The sequence below is a fragment of the Chiloscyllium plagiosum genome, unplaced genomic scaffold (assembly GCF_037043375.1).
Source record: "Chiloscyllium plagiosum isolate Xiang-an unplaced genomic scaffold, Cpla_swu_hap1 HiC_scaffold_25, whole genome shotgun sequence".
NCBI lineage: Eukaryota > Metazoa > Chordata > Chondrichthyes > Orectolobiformes > Hemiscylliidae > Chiloscyllium > Chiloscyllium plagiosum.
The window spans coordinates 7,191,336-7,211,380 of record NW_028270163.1 but is presented as its reverse complement, the minus strand read 5'-3'; the positions used below and the strand labels follow the sequence as shown (position 1 = coordinate 7,211,380).

Sequence of the window (20,045 nt, the reverse complement as noted above, 5' to 3'; positions counted from 1 at the left end):
AGCCATGATCAATATGGGCGGATCAGGCTTGAAGGATCGAATGGATTACTCCTGCTTCTGTGTCTCTATCCAGACAATTAGAAGGTGCATCATGCAGAGCGACAAAGGCAGGACTTTGGGAACCAAGCATTAGTCCTGTATTCATCGCGTCTGTTGAGGTGCTAAAATAGAAATACTGGGGACAAGGGTTAAAAAAACTTTACAAAACAAATAGAATAGGATATAATAAAATTAAATAAAACAGGTCTACACTTAGTAGATTTAGTTGGACCCTGACCTAGTATTAGTTAATCCACTGATGAATCAAACAATTTAACTCTCTTCAAAGGTCTGGTTGTGAAGTAGTAAACTCCAGGTACTAAATATCAATTAAGAAGTGCTCAGTGGTGACTGTGTTTCCAAGGGAACTGCACTCAGTGAGGTCAGTGGAGCATGTTGCTGTGTGAGCATTGCCCTGCCTATAGCCCATGAGAAGTAATGGAGCCCTTTACCCCAGTGGGTCACTGACAAAAAGAATGAGATGCCATGGGAAAGGGAGCCAGGTGGAACAGGACAATGAAGTGTCCTTTTCAGGTTGGAAAATGTTTGCATTTCTAGTCAGGCATGAATCTGGAGGTAAATACTTTCCTGCTAAGCTAAGACCTTGCACATTGCGTGTGTGCTATAAGATTCGCCTCAAAGCATTAACAGTAAACTTGATGATTACATGTCACTGAGCTAATGGACTGGGAAGAATGATGACAAGGGTGGGAATGTCTTTGATTTTCCACCCCCCTCATTCTCTTTCCCTTCTCTCCTACCCACCTCTGCTGAGAGTTAGGTGAAAGTTAAGGAAGATTCTCCTGCAGTTTACTGCCTTACATTTCAGATTATTCTTACTTGATATTTTCTGAACTGGAAGAGCCCACCTTGCTTTATCTGGCTGAACCCAGAGCTCTTTAAGTGAAAGAATGTCAAAGGCAAATGAATTTTTTTGTGGGTGTTGGAAATCTGATGTGGACAAGAAATGTTAGAAACCCTCACAGGTGCATGAGGAAATGGGATAGATGCTTCATACCACTAACCTGTCATCAAATATTACAAACATAACATGTTTTAAGCCATTACAAAAGCAGCAAAAGTGGGAGAGGCAGTATCCTTTGCATAACCCACCTGAAGAGGCTCTGAAAAGGTGACGCTTTGTGAAGTGCAGGATAGGTACAGCTGAGGGACACTGTGATTGGAGAGGCAGAGAATTGGGTCAGGTCAAAAGCTTTCACCTGTGAATGAGGAATCGTGGGATTGAAGAGTGTCAACACGTGTGGAGAACTGAGTAAAATATGAAGGTCTTATTGGAAGTCAGAGGACCTGCTCGTGGGTCTGCTCCACTGGTCAAAGTGGTCATCAACAGGTCCAGACAGCAGAGGTGAAGGGAGCCATAGTTCCCTACGTCCAGGGTTACATTAGTGCCTAGGTGTCCTTGGAGAGGTAGTATGTGGTTCCCACCAACACACTTGATCCCTTTATAGAGAGGTGGGCACTGTGGGCGTTTGGAATCTCTTATTGCTCGTTCTGAATGCATTTTAATTTAGTTCTCCTCCCTCTCCTCCTGCCTTTCCCTCATCTTTGTTGCCATAGCACCTCCAGCTGACAGGCTTGTATGTAAATTGAAGAATTGGAAACACGGGTGATGTAATGGTGGTGGGTAACATGTAGGAAGTTACACAGGTGATAGAGGCCTAAAGCACAAAAAAGGCCCTTCAGCCCCTCCAGTCTGTGCTGATCAGAAGCAATTGTTAACCATTCGAATCCCTTTTTCAAGGGGGATTTGGTGATGGGAATAAAGCGGTTTAGTTGTGTGTGAATGCACTTGTGAATATAAAGGAGACAAGTCACTTGTTGTGTCCCTGCAGGCACCCTCACTCGCCATGCCTCAGTGCCTCCCCATCAGCGCCAGGGCTTCTCCAAGAGCCAGCAGAATTCCTTGACCACGTCACAAACAGACGATGCTTACCAGCTCTACCAACAGATGTACTCGCAGACACTGCCCGCCCATCGCACCTTCAACCATCCTAGTTACAGCCGCAACAATCACAACACAGAGAATAACGAGATGTGTGCAGGTAAATCAGTATTCGAGATGATGGCAGGTGCTGTGCGAATGTGTTTTCCCAGTGAAATGGTAGTCCCTGTGGAAGAATAGGGAGAGAGTACATTCTCTGCGTCTGATTCCACACAATGCCAGGGGTCGCTTTCAGAGATTGTGTGCATCTAGTGTGAGGTATTGCTACCCCCAGCTGAAACTTTAACTGGGTATGTTCACCTTTTTTTATCAACAGAGAAACACCTGAGTGGCCTCTTACCCCAACTCACTGAATATTCCCCAGAGGCTCAGACTCTGGTACTGGAGTTTATATCGTCAGCACGCTCACAGCAAGAGTGAATATTTCCGCAATTATTTTCAGGTTGTCAGTTTTTTGATAACCTTGTGAGACGATATTTGGGTTTACTTTGAGAAATCTTGGAGAAGGATATTATCTAAGAATGTTGCCTACCACCTCATTGCCTCATGAACCGTTTAGAACATAGAACATAGAAGAATACAGCGCAGTACAGGCCCTTTGGCCCTCGATGTTGCGCCGATCCAAGCCCACCTAACCTACACTAGCCCACTATCCTCCATATGCCTATCCAATGCCCGTTTAAATGCCCATAAAGAGGGAGAGTCCACCACTGCTACTGGCAGGGCATTCCATGAACTCACGACTCGCTGAGTAAAGAATCTACCCCTAACATCTGTCCTATACCTACCACCCCTTAATTTAAAGCTATGCCCCCTCGTAATAGCTGACTCCATACGTGGAAAAAGGTTCTCATGGTCAACCCTATCTAAACCCCGAATCATCTTGTACACCTCTATCAAGTCACCCCTAAACCTTCTTTTCTCCAATGAAAGCAGCCCCAAGTGCCTCAGCCTTTCCTCATACGATCTTCCTACCATACCAGGCAACATCCTGGTAAACCTCCTCTGCACCCGTTCCAGTGCCTCCGCATCCTTCCGATAGTATGGCGACCAAAACTGCACACAATACTCCAGATGCGGCCGCACCAGAGTCTTATACAACTGCAACATGACCTCAGGGCTCCGGAACTCAATTCCTCTACCAATAAAAGCCAGTACGCCATATGCCTTCTTCACAGCACTATTTACCTGGGTGGCAACTTTCAGAGATCTGTGTACATGGATACCAAGATCCCTCTGCTCATCCACACTACCAAGTATCCGACCATTAGCCCAGTACCCCATCTTTTTGTTATTCTTACCAAAGTGAATCACCTCACACTTACCTACATTGAACTCCATTTGCCACCTTTCTGCCCAGCTCTGCAGCTTATCTATATCCCGCTGTAACCTGCCACAACCTTCCTCACTGTCAACAACTCCACCGACTTTCGTATCATCCGCAAACTTGCTCACCCAACCTTCTAGCCCCTCCTCCAGGTCATTTATAAAAATGACAAACAGCAATGGTCCCAAAACAGATCCTTGTGGAACACCGCTAGTAACTGCAAGATATAAGTGATACTAGAGGTACCTCAGACACAGTCATGACTTTAATACAACTGAGGAATGCCATTAGCTCAACATCACACATCCATCCTGTGGACAGACTGAAATTATTTCAGAACCTTCTCACGTAAGACCCCCTCTGGTAGATTGTATGTTATTGTTCAAAGATTTGGTCACCTCCTTATCTCATGATATGACTTTCTATCCAACAAACTTCGGTTGCATTCCTCTGAAGCACTTTGGAAAGTTGTACAATACTAACAACACCTACTTGAATGAAATACAGCACCTTTCAACTCATAAAACGTCCAAGACACATCATAGTATCTTACTTTGAAAGAAGCTGACTCTCCGCCAAAAGAGATGATGAGAAGATTTGTAACTCAGGTTGAAGTTCTGGATGTAGGTTTGCTCGCTGAGCTGGAAGGTTCGTTTTCGGACGTTTCGTCATCATACTAGGTAACATCATCAGCGAGCCTCCGGATGAAGCACAGGTGGCATGACCTGCTTTCTATTAGGCTTCCTTGGGTTGGTGATGTCATTTCCTGTTCTTTTTCGCGAGGGGTGGTAAATGGGATCCAAGTCAATGTGTTTGTTGAGAGTGTTCTGGTTGGAATGCCATGCTTCTGGGAATTCTCGTTCGTGTCTCTGTTTGGCTTGTCCTAGGAGGGATATGTTGTCCCAGTTGAAGTTGTGTCCTTCCTCATCTGTATGTAAGGATACTAGTGAGAGAGGGTCATGTCTTTTTTTGGCTAGTTGATGTTCATGTATCCTGGTGACTAGTTTTCTGCCTGTTTGTCCAATGTAGTGTTTGTTACAGTTCTTGCACGGTATTTTGTAAATGACATTATTTTTGCTTGTTGTCTGTATAGGGTCTTTCAAGTTCATTAGCTGCTGTTTTAGTGTGTTGGTGGGTTTGAGGGCTACCATGATGCCAAGGAGTCTGAGTAGTCTGGCAGTCATTTCTGAGATGTCTTTGATGTAGGGGAGAGTGGCTAGGGTTTCTGGATGCATTTTGTCTGCTTGTTGGGGTTTGTTGCTGAGAAATCTGCACACTGTGTTCATTGGGTACCCACTGTTTTTGAATACACTGTATATATGGTTTTCCTCTGCTCTGCGTAGTTCCTCTGCTGCAGTGTGTGGTGGCTTGTTGAAATAATGAAAATAATGCAAAGAATCCTAGCTACCAGGATATATGAACATCAACTAGCCACAAAAAGACATGCCCCACGATCACTAGTCTCCTCACATACGATGAGGAAGGACACCACTTCGACTGGGACAACACGTCCATCCTAGGACAAGCCAAACAGAGACATGCACGAGAATTCCTAGAAGCATGGCATTCCAACCAGAACTCTGTCAACAAACACATTGACTTGGATCCCATTTACCACACTCTGAGAAAAAGAACGGGAAATTACATCACTACAGGAAATGACATCACCGACCCAAGGAAACCTAAACACACAAATAGAACGCGGGCCATGCCACCAGTTACTGATGATGTTACGTAGTATGGTGATGAAACGTCTGAAAATGAACCTTCCAGCTCAGTGAGCAAACCTACATCCACACAGCCAGAGGTTTGGCCAAAGGGATGGGTTTTAATTAGCAGAGAGAAGTAGAGACACAGAGAAGTTTCAGGTGGGAATTCCAGCGATTAACACAGTATGTGCTTGAAGGTAAGATGCCAAGAGAGTGGAGGAACATGGAGTGGTCAGAGAGGATGAAGATAACGAGGCACATCACCCACCAAGCTCCCCTTTCTGCTCTCCTGCATGTGCAACGCAATGGAAAATGATGCAATCCAATCTTTACAATTCTGACAGAAGGTTCCAGAACCCCTGTAGATAGTCAGCTCAATTGATTAAATGAGTCGCATATAGTTCATTATAATGCCAACAGTGCAGGTTTAATTCCCATGCCAGCTGAGGTTGACTTGGGACCTATTTCCTTGCCTACCCCACGTGTGTGGAGTGATACTCCTCAAACTATATAACTAATTATCTCAAACACTCAGACATATTTTTCTGTCTCTTGGGATGGCTATCTAACTATGTATCCTGGTCCAACTGCTCTCAAATAATGCAAATCCTTGGTCATGAGAACAGTCAGATAACTTCCAGTCTCCTGTTTCCGCTTAACAGTAATTCCTCAGCCCCACTTCCTTTGTTTATTTTAAATATATTGAACTTTATTTCATTCTCTTGCATCTTATTCTATGTTCTGTTTGCATCTCTCAATTCTCCCAATTACCTTTTGTGATATTATACTGGGCTGTCTCTCTGCCTGTCAAAAGAGTAAATCATCAAAGTGGTTTTGTAGGTGTCGTTGCTGTGAGGACGGTACAGAGCTGTACAGACAGGAAATGTTAGGCTCCATTGCCAGTCTGCACTGTACAGGGCAGCCATGTGATTGACAATCCATCCACTCCCGCAACATCCACTTACCTCCACCACCAACGCTCAGTAGCATCAGTGTATGCCATCTACAAGATGCACTGCATCAATTCACCTAATTTTCTTCAATAGCACCTTCCAAACTTGCTATCCATACCATCTTCGAAGGTTAAGGGCAGCAGATATATGGGAACACCACCATTTGCAAGTTCCCCTCCATGCCACTCACCATTCTGAATTGGAAATTTTAAAAAAAACTGGGTCAAAATCCTGGAATTCCCTCCCTAAGTGGGATTTAGTTAACCTGATGCCAGCTGCAGCCCTTGTCCTCCCAGCGTCTCATCCATCATGTTTACTTGCTGCTTCTGTTTTAAGCAAAAATTGATCCCTGACATTTTCACATCATCCATCTTCATGTGCTTGGTGTTGTCATGCTGAGTAACTATTGCCACCAAGTAGCTAGTTCCATACCTGCAAATAATCGCAGTGTTTTTATAGGGTGGGAGGAACAATGAACTGAGAAACACCAAGGTACATGATAGAGGTGGTTAGCCAGGGATGAACGATGAGCCAGTGGGAGACGGGTGATCTAAATGGTTGCCGTGGGGAGAGATGAGACCAAGACTGAGGCACATAGGGAAGGAATTACACACTGACAGCCGAAAACACGGCTACTGCTGGTGAATTGAAAGAACAGGATAATGCACAGCAACAGCAACGTGAATTAATATGACATCTTCAAGGGGGAACAATATCACCAGGTGCTTTACAGTGGTGAAACCAGACAAAATAGTGATTAAAGAAGACATCTCCATTTTTAAATGTCCAGGATGTTCCAAGGTGCCCCATATCCACTGAGTTTTTTCCAACGTGCAATCTTGCTGGTTTTGAAGAGCAATGAGGTGACCAATTTTCACAAAGCAAGATTCCACAAACAGGATGATTCAGCAGTCCATCTCTCTTAGACGTAGCTTGGTGGAGGGATATTGACCAGGATACTGTCACATCACCTTTTAAAGCCTCCTAAGAGAGCTGACAGGAGCTGTGTATTTCTCTCCGCAGTGTGGAACCACAATTCACATCTCAGGGGTAGAGCTTGGATTCATGCTGAAACAGGAGACAGAGGGACATTGTAAAGGAATGGTTGCAGTGTGTTTGATCTCACATACCGACAGCCTCTTAGCAGTACCTCTCCTCATTCAATGCCATGTGTCACATTATCCTCTTCTTCTGCAGGTGACAGGAACAGTGTGGGCAGTACCGGCAGTGTGGGCAGCATTCGGAGTGCTGGTAGTGGGCAAAGTACAGAGAGTGGTAATGGACACACCGCTACCATAGGCTTGGAGAATGGCAAGGTATGAGAGCACAGCCTACTCACTGGAGCCAGCCTCAACATTGCCCGACAGTGATGTACTTCCAGCTAACAGATGGGAAACAGCAAAAGGCTATTGGGACCTTCAAGCCTGCCCCTTCTTTGTAGATTGCCACCTCATCACTGGGCACTTGGTCTACCTGTGGGCCTCAGTGAGTTTCCTGAACCTCCTAGTGTTCCAAATTCCTCTCCCTCCCACCCCCCCATACACCTCTCCAAACCCTAGATCACTCCTCCCCAGCCCTTATGTTACCATTCCCCAGTCCCTACGTCACCCCTCTCCCAGCCTCTACATCACCCTCCTCCACTCCCTACTTCACCTTTCCCCCAGCTTTTGCATCACCCTACCCCCATTCCTTCATCACTCCTTCCCCAACCCTTTTGTCACCCCTCTCTCCTTCCTTCATTGCCCTTGGCCCAGCCCTTGCATTACCACTCCCCCAGCCTCTACGTCACCCCTCCCCCCATTCCCTTCATCCCCCTTGCCCCAGCCCCTACCTTGCCCCTCCTGCACCCCTTCATCACTCCTTCCCCAGCCCCTTTGTTATCATCCCCCACACTCATCCCTCTCCTCCCTTCCCCCTCCACCCCCAGTAGGGACATTGAAAACCTCATCCTTATTCAAAGTACTAGAGTTTGCTGAAACAACCACAGGGGATGTTGGACAAGCTCAGCCGCTCAGGCAGAATCTGTGGATAGAGAAACAGAGTTCACGTTTTGAGTCCAGTGACTCTACTTTAGAACCATAGATGCTGCCAGACCTGCTGAGTTTCTCCAGCAGTCTGTGTCTGTTTCGTATTTTCAGCATTTGCAGTATTTTACTTTTATTTTACAGGAGTTTTGTGGGTCTTGCTGGGATATTTTGGAGGATTTTGCCAGGATATTGTAATGATTCCTATCTGGATATTTTAGTGGTCTTGCTGGGATATTTCAGTGATTTTTTTTTGCTGGGATCTTTTGGTGGTTCCTAAGAGGTTATTTTGGTGATTCTGGGTGTAAACATATGCCTTAAGCTCCCATTAGCTCCCCTGTTGTGTCCACTCTAATCTCGTGTTTTGGTTTCTGGCAGGCTATGCCCCCTGGTGGGGATCAGGCACATCAGCAGGTCTGCAGGGGCACAGAGAACAGTGGCAAACAGCTTGACCAGCCTGCAGGTAAGAGCCAGCCCACACCTCACTTTCCACATCTGGCTCTGAGCCCACTGTGCATAATCGACCTCAGAATGTCGCTCTGCATCATTGTTATAGATCACACCATCAACACGCCCAGACACACACACCCACACACAGACACACACACACCCTCATGGGTCTTTTGAGATCACTGTATGAAGTCAGTGCTGTGTTGGAATTAGCTCCTGTCCTTTTCAGCTTCCACAATGACACCATGTTCAAGTAACTATGAGATCCCTCCCTCTGCAGAAAGCAATGAAAGGTAGGCCATCAGATCTATTCAAGATGGAGAGATTTTTGATGGATGAGGCATTTGAGAGTTATTTATGTGGGGTGAGAAACCATAATCAGATCATCTGTGATCTTACTGACTGGTGCAATAGATTCAAAGGGTCAAATGGCTGATTATTACATCCTTCTAAGCCCTCTGTTTCCAATCCAGACTGTGAAACTGATTCACACCTGGCTTCTCCACTGCCAAATCGCGTAGGAAAGGATAAAGAATGCAGGAAATGTATACAGCAAATTTCTGAGCAGCAATTACCCGCAACTAGCAATGTGACAATGACTGGATAAGCTATTGTAGTGAAGAGTTAATGATATACGATAGCCAAACACCAAAGAGAACATGGCTGCTCCTCTAGCCTGGATGGAGATTTGGTTCATTTAAAGGATGACACCTCTGGCAGTGCGGCGTTCCTTCAGTACGATGTGGGATGGTCTGCCTGGATTTACACACTCCAGTTTCTGAAAGTCTGAAAGTGGGGATGGGTGGGGGGGGGGGAGGGGGGGGTACTGTTCCAACAACAAGCCAAGCAGGAACCAGATTGCCACTGACTAGCCACAGCTGACACTCCTGAAGTCCTGGATTAAGTTGCACTCACCTTGTATAACAACCTTTCCTGTCCACTTCCCAGTCTGTGGATCCAGCCCTGGCATTTCCCTAATGACTGATCAATACACTCAATCCTATGCACTTTAATTCTACTCTTTAATCTCTTGCTTTTTATCTGAAATTCCAAAAAAAAATTACATTCACTGCCCCCCCTCATCAACTCTACTAGCTACATCTTCAAAGAATTTCAGAAAATTAGTCAAGCATGATTTTCCTTTTATAAATCCATGCTGACTGTGTCTGATTCTGCTGCAGTGTTCAAAGTGCATCGCTACAAAATCCTTGATAATGGACTCTAGCATCTTCCCCAAAACCAACATCAGACTCGCTGATCTATAATTCCCTGTTTTCTCTCTACCTCCCTTTTTAAACAGTGGGGTTACATTAGCTACTTTCCAATCTGCAGGAACTGTTCCAGAGTCTGAAGAATCTTGGCAGATGACCACCAGTGCATCTCCATTTTCAAGGGCCATTCCCTTCAGTACCATGAGATATAGATGACCATGCCCTGGGTATTTATCAGCCTTCAATCCCATCTATTTCTCTAATGCCATTTCTCTATTAATACATACTCCAATAATACATACATAGAGTATCTCCCTCTCCTTAAAGCCTATTCCCATTCTTTGTGGTACATTATTAATTTCCAGCAGTGGGTGGTAGTGAAGGAGAGGGAAGTGGGGAGGATGGTGGTGAGGGAGGGGTTAGTGGGGCAGGGGGATGGTAGTGAGGGAAGAGGGAGGAGAGGTGATGAGCGAGAGGACTGGGGACGATGGTAGTAATGGAGGGAGGAGAGGGCAGGAGCATGGTAATGATGGAGTTGGGGGAATGGAGAGTGGTAGTGAGGGAATGAGATGGGGAGAGTGGGTTAAGTAAGTGTAGGAAGAGTCCTGTGAATTTGCAGCCAAGCCCGCGGTAGCTGTTGAGGAAGCCGGATCACTGCTAATTCCCAGAGATCATGTTTCAAAGGTAAAAGCTCATTTTCAGGAATAAGTGCAGAACAGCCTTTCCATTGACAACTGCTGATATCACCTGTCCAGGTCTGTGTTCCCCTCCCTCTCTCTCTCTCTCTCTCTCTCTCTCTCTCTCCCTCTCTCTCACTTAACCACAAACTTGCATTTTGTTTGAGAATCTCAGGAGAAGTGACCATTTGATGAGGGGACTGTACTAAAACACCAGGCCTAGTCCAAAGCTGGAGTGAGCTGTGGAACTGTAAAATGGGCAAGTGATTGGTGGGTGTGTTGAGGGAACACCACAGCCTTCCCAATATGAAGTTTTCCAAATGCAACTCTTGCCTTTTTTAAAACGAAGGAATTTTGAGTTAGTACATTTTGAGGCAGTTAAGGGGAAAGAAGCTGAGAGGTCATCTTTAGCCAGTCTCTGTAGATTTAGATTAATAACAATTCCCTTCACTGGAGATGGTTGAAAGAAGCCTATGTCCATTTGTGAAGAGAGGGTGACAGTACAGTGGTTAGATTATATGATCAATTGAAAATAGCTTTGCTTCGTGAATAAAAAGAGGGGAAGATGTGGAAATAATGGGGAAAGAATGCTGGCAGTTTGGAGCAGTGTGTCAGGTAAACTGAGTCAGAGTTCCAGCTGGGTCCCTTACTCCACAATGTGAAAAACGGCTAGAAAGATACAGACAGTGTCATACAGTGGGGCAAAACAAGACAGGAACAAGGGAAGAATGCTGTGCATTCTTGAAGAGAGTGGTTTGTTTGGTAAATAACCCATACATAAATGTTTTAACAATCTGGCAAGAAATCAGAATTTGTGGGAAACAGAGGAAGTCGTTGTCTATGAGACAATGAAAAGATGATGGACAAGAGATGGTTGACGGTGTTGATAACACAGATGGTAAATATGCACAGCATGGTTATTCAAAGTTTGTGAGAAGATTTGTAGCTTGGGTGCTCGTTGTTGTCGTTCTGTTCGCCGAGCTGGGAATTTGTGTTGCAGACGTTTTGTCCCCTGTCTAGGTGACATCCTCAGTGCTTGGGAGCCTCCTGTGAAGCTCCCAAGCACTGAGGATGTCACATAGACAGGGGACGAAACGTCTGCAACACAAATTCCCAGCTCGGCGAACAGAACCACAACAGCATAGTTATATCCCTCCTTGCTCTGGTTCCTCCCTGATTAATGAGAACCACGAGTTCTGCTGATGGATCTGCTCAGTCTGATTGAATCTCTTGTCCCTGTCAAACATTGAAGGCGAATGGAAGGGAGGGTTGCATTTCCTAGTCAGGATCTCAGTTCATGCGGAGCCTGAGACCTCAACAGGACAGATGGTGTTTAACATCATTCTGAAACCCCTGTTACTGCTGTTGGTGTGTTGGAAGAGCTCTGAGCTACAGGCTGGTGTGCAGACACTATATAAACAGTGCATGGGCTAGACACTAAGTGAAGCTCCTCTACACTCCCAGGATAACTGCAGCATAGGATTAGGTACAGAATGAGACTCGCACGAATGTATGCTTCTTTGAGTCTGTTCCACCATTCAGTCACATCTTGGCCTCAACTCCACTTACACTCACATCCTTAACATCATCTGGTTCTCGTTAGTCACAAATCAATGAATCAAGGACCATCTGAAGAATTGTCAGTAATCCAGCAGCCACAGCTCTCTGAAGAAGAGAATTCCAAAGACTTGAGAGTCTCAGAGAGAAAAATTGTCTCCCACCGCACTGTCCCCATCAAATAGACCCAGGACAGGGTCAGCATGGGGGTCAGACATGGGCTAAAGCTCTCTCTACCCTTTTAAACTGAGCTTGACAATGTTCTAATAAAGCATGCCCAGGATAAGGACTGCACAGGCTTAGATACAGAGCAAAGTTTCTTTAACACTGTCCCCCAGCAAACACTTTTGGGACAGAAACAGCATGGGGTTAGATACAGATTAAAGCTCTCTCTGCACTTTTAAACTGAAAATAAAACTGCTCTTTTAAACCAAAAGCAAAGTTCCCTCGATGCAGTCTCAATATTCCCAGGACAGGGACAGCATGGTGTTATTGTTACGACACAGCAGTGAACCCGTCTGTTAATTAAACCAAACACACAGAAAACCTCACCTCACCTTGTAATCTGTTCAAGTCTGAGTGAGAGAACTCCCAAATTCGACTATTTAAAGAAAATGATATCAATTTATTCCTTAACTCCAAAAATGAATGTTAAACAAAAACTATTCACAACTCTAAGCCCCCCTTTCTCTTAACTGCTCGTTATCTACCTCCAATTCTATAACAATATACAATTCCAATAAAAACATGTATTATAACTACATTAACTTAATTTCAAAACAAGACACTGGCTGTCATCGTCCGTGTCTGTCTCCTTTCAGCTGAAGATTTCCCTGGGTCGTCATCTGTCTTCTACTGTGAATATTTTTCATATGAGAAAGGTACCTTTGATAGAGAGTGGTTTTGAATGACAGTCTTTCTCGATGGCAGTTACACTCAATCTAACTTTCAAACTGCTTGCCTCTTTTATCCCCCCAACATCAGGTCATCTTATTGATTCGATGTTGGCAAAACAATAAATTCAAAATCAGTGTCCTGGGCCATAATTTAAACTGGTTAAATTTGAATTGTTGTCAAAATAACACATATTTGTTTCACAGCTAAATGTTACATAATTTCAATTTTCCAGTATACTCTGAGACTGCTAGCTAGTCATTTGCCAGGTGCTTGTAAGCTCTCAGTGCAAAACAGCATTCACTCTCTTTTAAAGGTACAGTACACACCTTTAACTTCATAACAGTTAGATATGGAGTAAAAGCTCCCTCAAATCCTTTTAACTGAAAGTGCAATTCCATTCGACACTGTCCTCATCAAACATTTCCAGGACAAGTACAACACGCTTTTAGATATGTGGTAAAGCTGTCTCCACTCTTTTAAAATGAAAATAAATGTCCCTTGACACAATTTCCATCAAAACCTTCCAGGACAGGGACAGCAGGTTTTAGAAACAGAATTAATTGAAAGTAAAGCTCACTCTATTCTTATGAAAGGAAAATAAAGCTTTCTCTACACTCTACACCAAAGGCCTCCAGGATAGGTACAGCATAGAATCAGGTACACAGTAAAGCTCTGTCTGCTCTGTCCCTCTCAGACATTTCCAGTACAGGTACAGCAAAACTTCTATAAAGTTTATAAACAAAAACAAGAATAGCTAGAAAAGCTCCGCAGGTCTGGCAGCATCTATGGAGAGAAATCAGAGTTAACATTTCAGATCGAGTGACCCTTCCTCAGAGGAAGGATCACGTGACCCGAAATGCTAACCCTGATTTCCCTCTACAGACCTGCTGAGCTTTTCTAGCAGCTTCTGTTTTTGTCTCTGATTTCAAGCATCTGCAGTTCTTCCGTGTTTTTAATTTTTTCTCACGTTCCTCAAGCTAAACCTCAATGAGTGTGTCCAATTATAAGATCATTTATTTCATTTTCCCCTGTCTTCTGAGAGAAACCCGGCCTATTATTGTAGTTTGGGCCATTTAATGATAATTATTGGGACCTGCGATCATTAGAACTGGATCGAGATGAAGAAATTCATTCCACTGGCAAGTTTTTCTGCATTCCATCTGGGCTAGTCACAGTCATTGCTCCAACCCGATAATGACTGACATTCGCTTTGTTAACAGGAGTGCCAAGACATCAAAACGTCTCGAGCTATAAGTCTGGTGAGCAAGGTTACTCACAGCAGTTTATTCACCCTGATCAATTCCTGCAAGGCAAGGTAAGATAACTCTGCTCACAGTGTGGGATAACGGATGTTTGTGATGAGTTTTAACTGGCATTCCTGATGAGATTTAATGGATTTATTTTAGAATTGATATAACCCACGTGCTGAGCTAAAATTTTACTTCAAGGCTTCTGCCCTCTCCTTCGAATCTAAGACCAACTGGAGAACTAGAGTCCATAAAGATGTGCAGGTTAGGTGGACAGGCCATGCTAAATTGTCCACAGTGACGAGGGGCATGCAGATTAGGTGGATGAGGCATGTGAGGTTACAGGGGTCTGAGTCTGGATAGGATGATATGTTTGGAGGGTTGGTGCAGATCGATGGGCCGAACGGCCTCTTTCTGTATGCATGGATTCTGTGATCAGCTTGTACTTCCAAGACACACTGAAATAGGATTGTTTATGTCTGTAGGGAGGTTCTGGCAAGGCATTGGGATTCATATCCGGAGAAAGAAAATTCTAAACGACAAGTATTGGTCACAGTTCTGTTACCCCGATTACAACAATACTTTGAGGTACTGGGGAAGGTGCAGTTAAGATTTATACGGATGGTCCTGGAATGACTGTCAGGGTTGGTTCAAGGTGGGGGTCATCTTCTTTAGTGAAGGGGAGATTGGGATTTCCTTATAATGAAAAGGCTTGCTAAGGTTGACACTGAAGATAGATGTGAAACTGGAAGAGCACAACAGGTAACACAGCATCCGAGGGGAGACTAAATGCAAACGGGGGGACCGGTTTGCGGAGCATCTGCGCTCTGCGCACACTAACCAACCTGACCACCTGGTGGCCATCTGTTTTAAATCTCCCACCCACTTCCCCAGTGACATGTCCATCCTTGGCCTCCTGCACTGTCACAGTGAGGCCAAATGGAAACCAGAGGAGGAACAACTTGTGTTTCTTCTGGGAGTTTACAGCCTGGGGTCTCAACATCCACCTCACCAGCTTCAAAGTCCCTCCTTCCCCCAGCCTTATCCCATGTATGGCACCCCCCCCCTCCTCGCTGACCTGACCTAACCTGTCCATCTTCCTACTCACCTATCCACTCCCACTGACCAATTACAATAACCCCCTACCTGCATCCACTTGTCACAATCCACCAACCTTCCCCCGCCCAACCCCCTCCCTCTATATACTTCTGGGCTCTGTTCTCCCTCCCCATACTGGGTTTCGGTCGGAAACATTGACCTTCCTGCTCCCCGGATGCTATCTGAGCTGCTGTGCTCTTCCAGCTTCACATCTATTGACCCTGACTTCCAGCATTTACAGTCCTTATAATCATCTTAATACTGAAGATGATGTGTTCCATTTATGAGGGGATCTGAAAATCAGGAGCCTTCAACATAAGACAGTCACCAAGAGAGAATTCAGGAGAAATGTCCTCACGCTGAGGAATTAGAAATATCTGTACCATACAAAGTGTCAGACGCAAATGGCACAGACATAATTTGGGAGAAATTCGAGAAATACGAGGGAGAAGGAACAGAGGTTACTGAGTCAAGGTGGAATGAAGTGGGATTCCTGATGAAGGGCTTTTGCCCGAAACATCAATTTTCCTGCTCCTCGGATGCTGCCTGACCTGCTGTGCTTTTCCAGCACCGCTCTGATCTAGAGTTTGGTTTCCAGCATCTGCAGTCCTGGTTTTTACCTACCGAAATGAGCTGGGGGGTGTCATGTGACGGTGAAAGAGCAAGGATGGTGTGTAGCGTAAATACAGATGTAGAATCTGTTCATCTGATTGCTCTGTTGTCTTGCTGTCAATCTTAGTAACGATAAAAGCCAGTCTTGTTTTATTAAGCGAGTCGTCAGTACAACATTAACCACTGAGTGAAGACCTGAGCAAACAATGATTCAAGCCTGAGCTTATCTTGATTAGGGTTAGAGTTTGATCCTGTTCCCTTCCTCTGGAATGCTGGGGCAGGCATAAAGAACATAGAACGTTACAGCGCAGTACAGGCCCTTCGGCCCTCGATGTTAGGCTGACCTACAAAATTAATCTGATGCCCATCTAACCTACACCGTTCCATTATTATCCGTATGTATGTCCAATGCTCATTTAAATGCCCTTAACGTCAGTGAGTCTACTGCTGTTGCAGGCAGGCCGTTCCACATCCCTACTACTCTCTTAATGAAGAAACTACTCCTGATATCTGTCCTAAATCTATCACCCCAATTTAAAGCCATGTCCCCTCGTGTTAGCCATTACTATCTGAGGAAAAAGGCTCTCACTGTCCACCCTATCTAACCCTCTGATTATCTTATACGTCTTGATTAAGTCACCTCTCAACCTTCTTCTCTCCAACAAAAATAGCCTCCGTTCTCTCAGCCTTTCCTCATAAGACCTTCCTTTCATACCAGGCAACATCCTAGCAAATCTCCTCTGAACCTCTCCAAAGCTTCCACATCCTATAATGCAGTGACCAGAACTGTACGCAATGCTCCAGGTGTGACCTTACTAGTGTCTTGTACAGCTGAAGCATGACCTCGTGGCTCTGAAACTCAATCCCCTCACTAATAAACGCCAACACACCATATGCCTTCTTAACAACTCTATTAGCTTGAGTGGCAACTTTCAGGGATTTATGCACCTGGATGCTGAGATCCCTCTGTTCGTCTACACTGCCAAGAATTTTACCATTAGTCCAGTTCTCTGCATTCCTGTTACTTGTGAAGTGAACTACCTCACAATTTTCCACATTAAACTCCATTTGCCACCTCTCAGCCCAGCTCTGCATCTCACCTATGTCGCTCTGTAACCCACAACATTCTTCAGCATTATCCACAACTCTCCCTATCTTAGTGTTATCTGCAAATTTACTAACAGATCCTTGCAGCATACCACTGGTAACTGAGCTCCAGGATGAACATTCCCATCAACCACCACCCTCTTGTCTTCTTTCAGCTAGCCAATTTTTGATCCAACCTACTAAATCACCTTCAATCCTGAAAGTCCTTATTTTGTGCAGTAACCTACTGTGTGGAACCTTATCAAATGTCTTACTGAAATCCATGTACACCACATCAACCGCCTTACCTTTATCCACCTGTTTTGTCACCTTCTTGAAGAACTCAATAAAACCGTGTTGACTATCCCTCATCAAATTATTCCTCTCCAGATGATTGGCCTGTGTTTAAATAAATGTAAGTCATTTCTTTGACTGGAATGACCCTGGCATCTGACACTGATCTGGTCTTTGTGCAGGAATGGCCAAACGTCAGGTTCAGAAGCTAATGTGAGGCTGGAGGCCTGGTCCTCCTGTGAGCTGGCCTGAGGGGGCAAGTGCAGTCAGAGATGGTGTCTGTGTGAGAACCAAGAGTGCCAAAATGCACCAGTCCAGAGTGGATCACGCTCTCATAGAGATACACAATTACCCTTATAACATCTATTTAAGGGGAGACGACAGCCTAGTGGTATGATTGTTGGACTGTCGGTCCAGAGACCCAGGTAATGCTCTGGGGACTTGGGTTTGAATCTCGCCGAGGCAGATGGTAGAATTTGAATTTAATAAATATCTGGAATTAAGAATCTAATGATGACCATAAGCCCATTGTCGATTGTCAGAAAAAACAATCTGGTTCACTAATGTCCTTTTGGGAAAGAAACTTCTGTCCTTACCTGGTCTGGTCTACTGCCCTCTGGCCAATTAGGAGAAAGTGAGGTCTGCAGATGCTGGAGATCAGAGCTGAAAATGTGTTGCTGGAAAAGCGCAGCAGGTCAGGCAGCATCCAGGGAACAGGAGAATCGACGTTTCGGGCATATTCCTGAAGAAGGGCTTATGCCCGAAACGTCGATTCTCCTGTTCCCTGGATGCTGCCTGACCTGCTGCGCTTTTCCAGCAACACATTTTCAGCTCTGGCCAGTTAGGGATGGTCCAAAAAATTCTGGCCCAGCCAGTGATGCCCTTGTCCAATGAATGAATAACAACAACTGTACACTCATAACATATACATATTTAACAGCTGCATACTGGGAAGATGGTGAAGGTGGGAATGTCTCGCTGCGATTATACAGGGCCTGGTTGAGACCACACCCTGAAGTTTTTGTCTGCACTTTTGGTCTCCTTATCTGAGGAAGGATGTTCTGGTTATGGGGGGGGGGTGGGGTGGTGGGGAGTGCAGTAAAGGTTTACCAGACTGATGTATAAAGTGAGACTGGATCAGTTTGGACTATATTCACTGGCGTTTAGAAGAACAAGGGGGTTCTTGGAGAAATGTATAAATTTCCAACAGGACTAGACTGGGTAGATGCAGGAAGGATGGTCCCAATACGAAGGGAGTCCAGAACCAGAGCTCACAGTCTGAGGATACAGGTGTAGGCCATTTAGTCCTGAGATGAGAAATATCTTCACCCAAAGCATGGTGAGCCTGTGAAGCCGCTACCATAGCAAGTCATTGAGGCTAAAAACATTGAAGGAGAAGAAGTTAGAGATGGCTCTTAAGCCTAAAGGGACCAAGGGCTAGGGGGAAAAGCAGGAACAGGGAACTGATTTGGGTGATCAGCCATGATCATATTGAATGGTGAAGCAGGCTCGAAGGCCGAATGGCCTACTGCTGCCCCCTATTTTTTATCTTCCTGTGTAACTGGATTAGTAATCCAGCGACCCGGGCTGTAAAGCTGTGGGGATGTGAGTTCAAATCCCACAGCAGCTGGTAGTATTTAAATTTCATCAATAAAATCTAGCTATAAAATCGGTGCAGTTCACTATGTCCTTTAGGGAGGGAAGTCTGCTGTCCTTACCTGATCTGGCCTTACATGTGACTCCACACCCATAGCGATGTGGTTAACTCTTACCTGCTTTCTGAAATGGCCTGCCAAGCCACTCCATTCAAGGGCTGTTGAGGATGGGCAGTGCCAACCTAGTCCCATGGAAGAATAAAATAAAACATGCATTCAGTAACATCTAACTGTATGTAATCTACCTCTTACCTACATCCGTATGTGCTCAGACGTTACCTTGCCCATGTGTGGTTGCACTGGATTTTTTTCAATAAGTAATATAACATATAATACTTGTGTCTTTTGAAAATCTTACAAATCCAAATGACTTAAAGGTGCCACTAAGAAAAATGTCAAATCCAAAGTGAGTTTTTTGTTGTTATAATCTTGTGGAGAGTGCACCCTCTGAATAGTTTAAAAGGACCTATGGGAAAAGACCGCAAACCAAGCCAGATTACTGAGGTCTATCTGCATCCCTGTCACCTGTATCTGATATATTATTAGATTAGATTTTTTTTTAGATTAGATTACATTACAGTGTGGAAACAGGCCCTTCGGCCCAACAAGTCCACACCGACCCGCCGAAGCGAAACCCACCCATACCCCTACATTTACCCCTTACCTAAGACTACGGGCAATTTAACATGGCCAATTCACCTGACCTGCACATCCTTTGGACTGTGGGAGGAAACCGGAACACCCGGAGGAAACCCACGCAGACACGGGGAGAACGTGCAACCTCCACACAGTCAGTCGCCTGAGGCGGGAATTGAACCCAGGTCTCAGGTGCTGTGAGGCAGCAGTGCTGCACTGCAGTGATTGCCTGTATCCCATGAAGGAATAAAGAAAGTCAGTCGGGGAAGAACCTTTCATTAATCCCCCACCGTTTCTGTTGAAGTTTGTCTATCAGACTCCCATAGCATTATACCAGTGTACGTTTTCACAGATGACATTGTGCCCAATGAGCTGTGCTAACCCTGCTTTCTTTCCACTCCCTGTCTCTGTAGGATGCTGAAGCTATCTTTAACTGGCTGAGTGAATTCCAGCTTCAACATTACACGGCCAACTTCATCAACGCTGGCTATGATGTGCCAACAATCAGCCGCATGACCCCTGAGGTGAGTACCACAATGGCAGCACTCTGTTTCTTGCTGCTTGGCGAGACCCATGGGCAAAGCTTTACTCATCACTGCTTGCCCTAGTG

General features: G+C 45.0%; 1 protein-coding gene across 4 annotated transcripts in view; it reads left to right on the top strand.

The window, feature by feature from the left end:
- caskin2b (CASK interacting protein 2b) overlaps positions 1-20,045 on the top strand; it is a 281,832-nt gene that overhangs the window by 240,530 nt on the left and 21,257 nt on the right. For all 4 annotated transcript variants that reach the window (XM_043714379.2, XM_088000436.1, XM_043714381.2 and 1 more), the window contains 5 exons: positions 1,893-2,102; positions 7,189-7,307; positions 8,394-8,478; positions 14,028-14,122; positions 19,849-19,959. In XM_043714379.2, the coding sequence (XP_043570314.2) occupies positions 1,893-2,102; positions 7,189-7,307; positions 8,394-8,478; positions 14,028-14,122; positions 19,849-19,959 (620 nt within the window). The remainder of the gene's footprint in view (positions 1-1,892; positions 2,103-7,188; positions 7,308-8,393; positions 8,479-14,027; positions 14,123-19,848; positions 19,960-20,045) is intronic.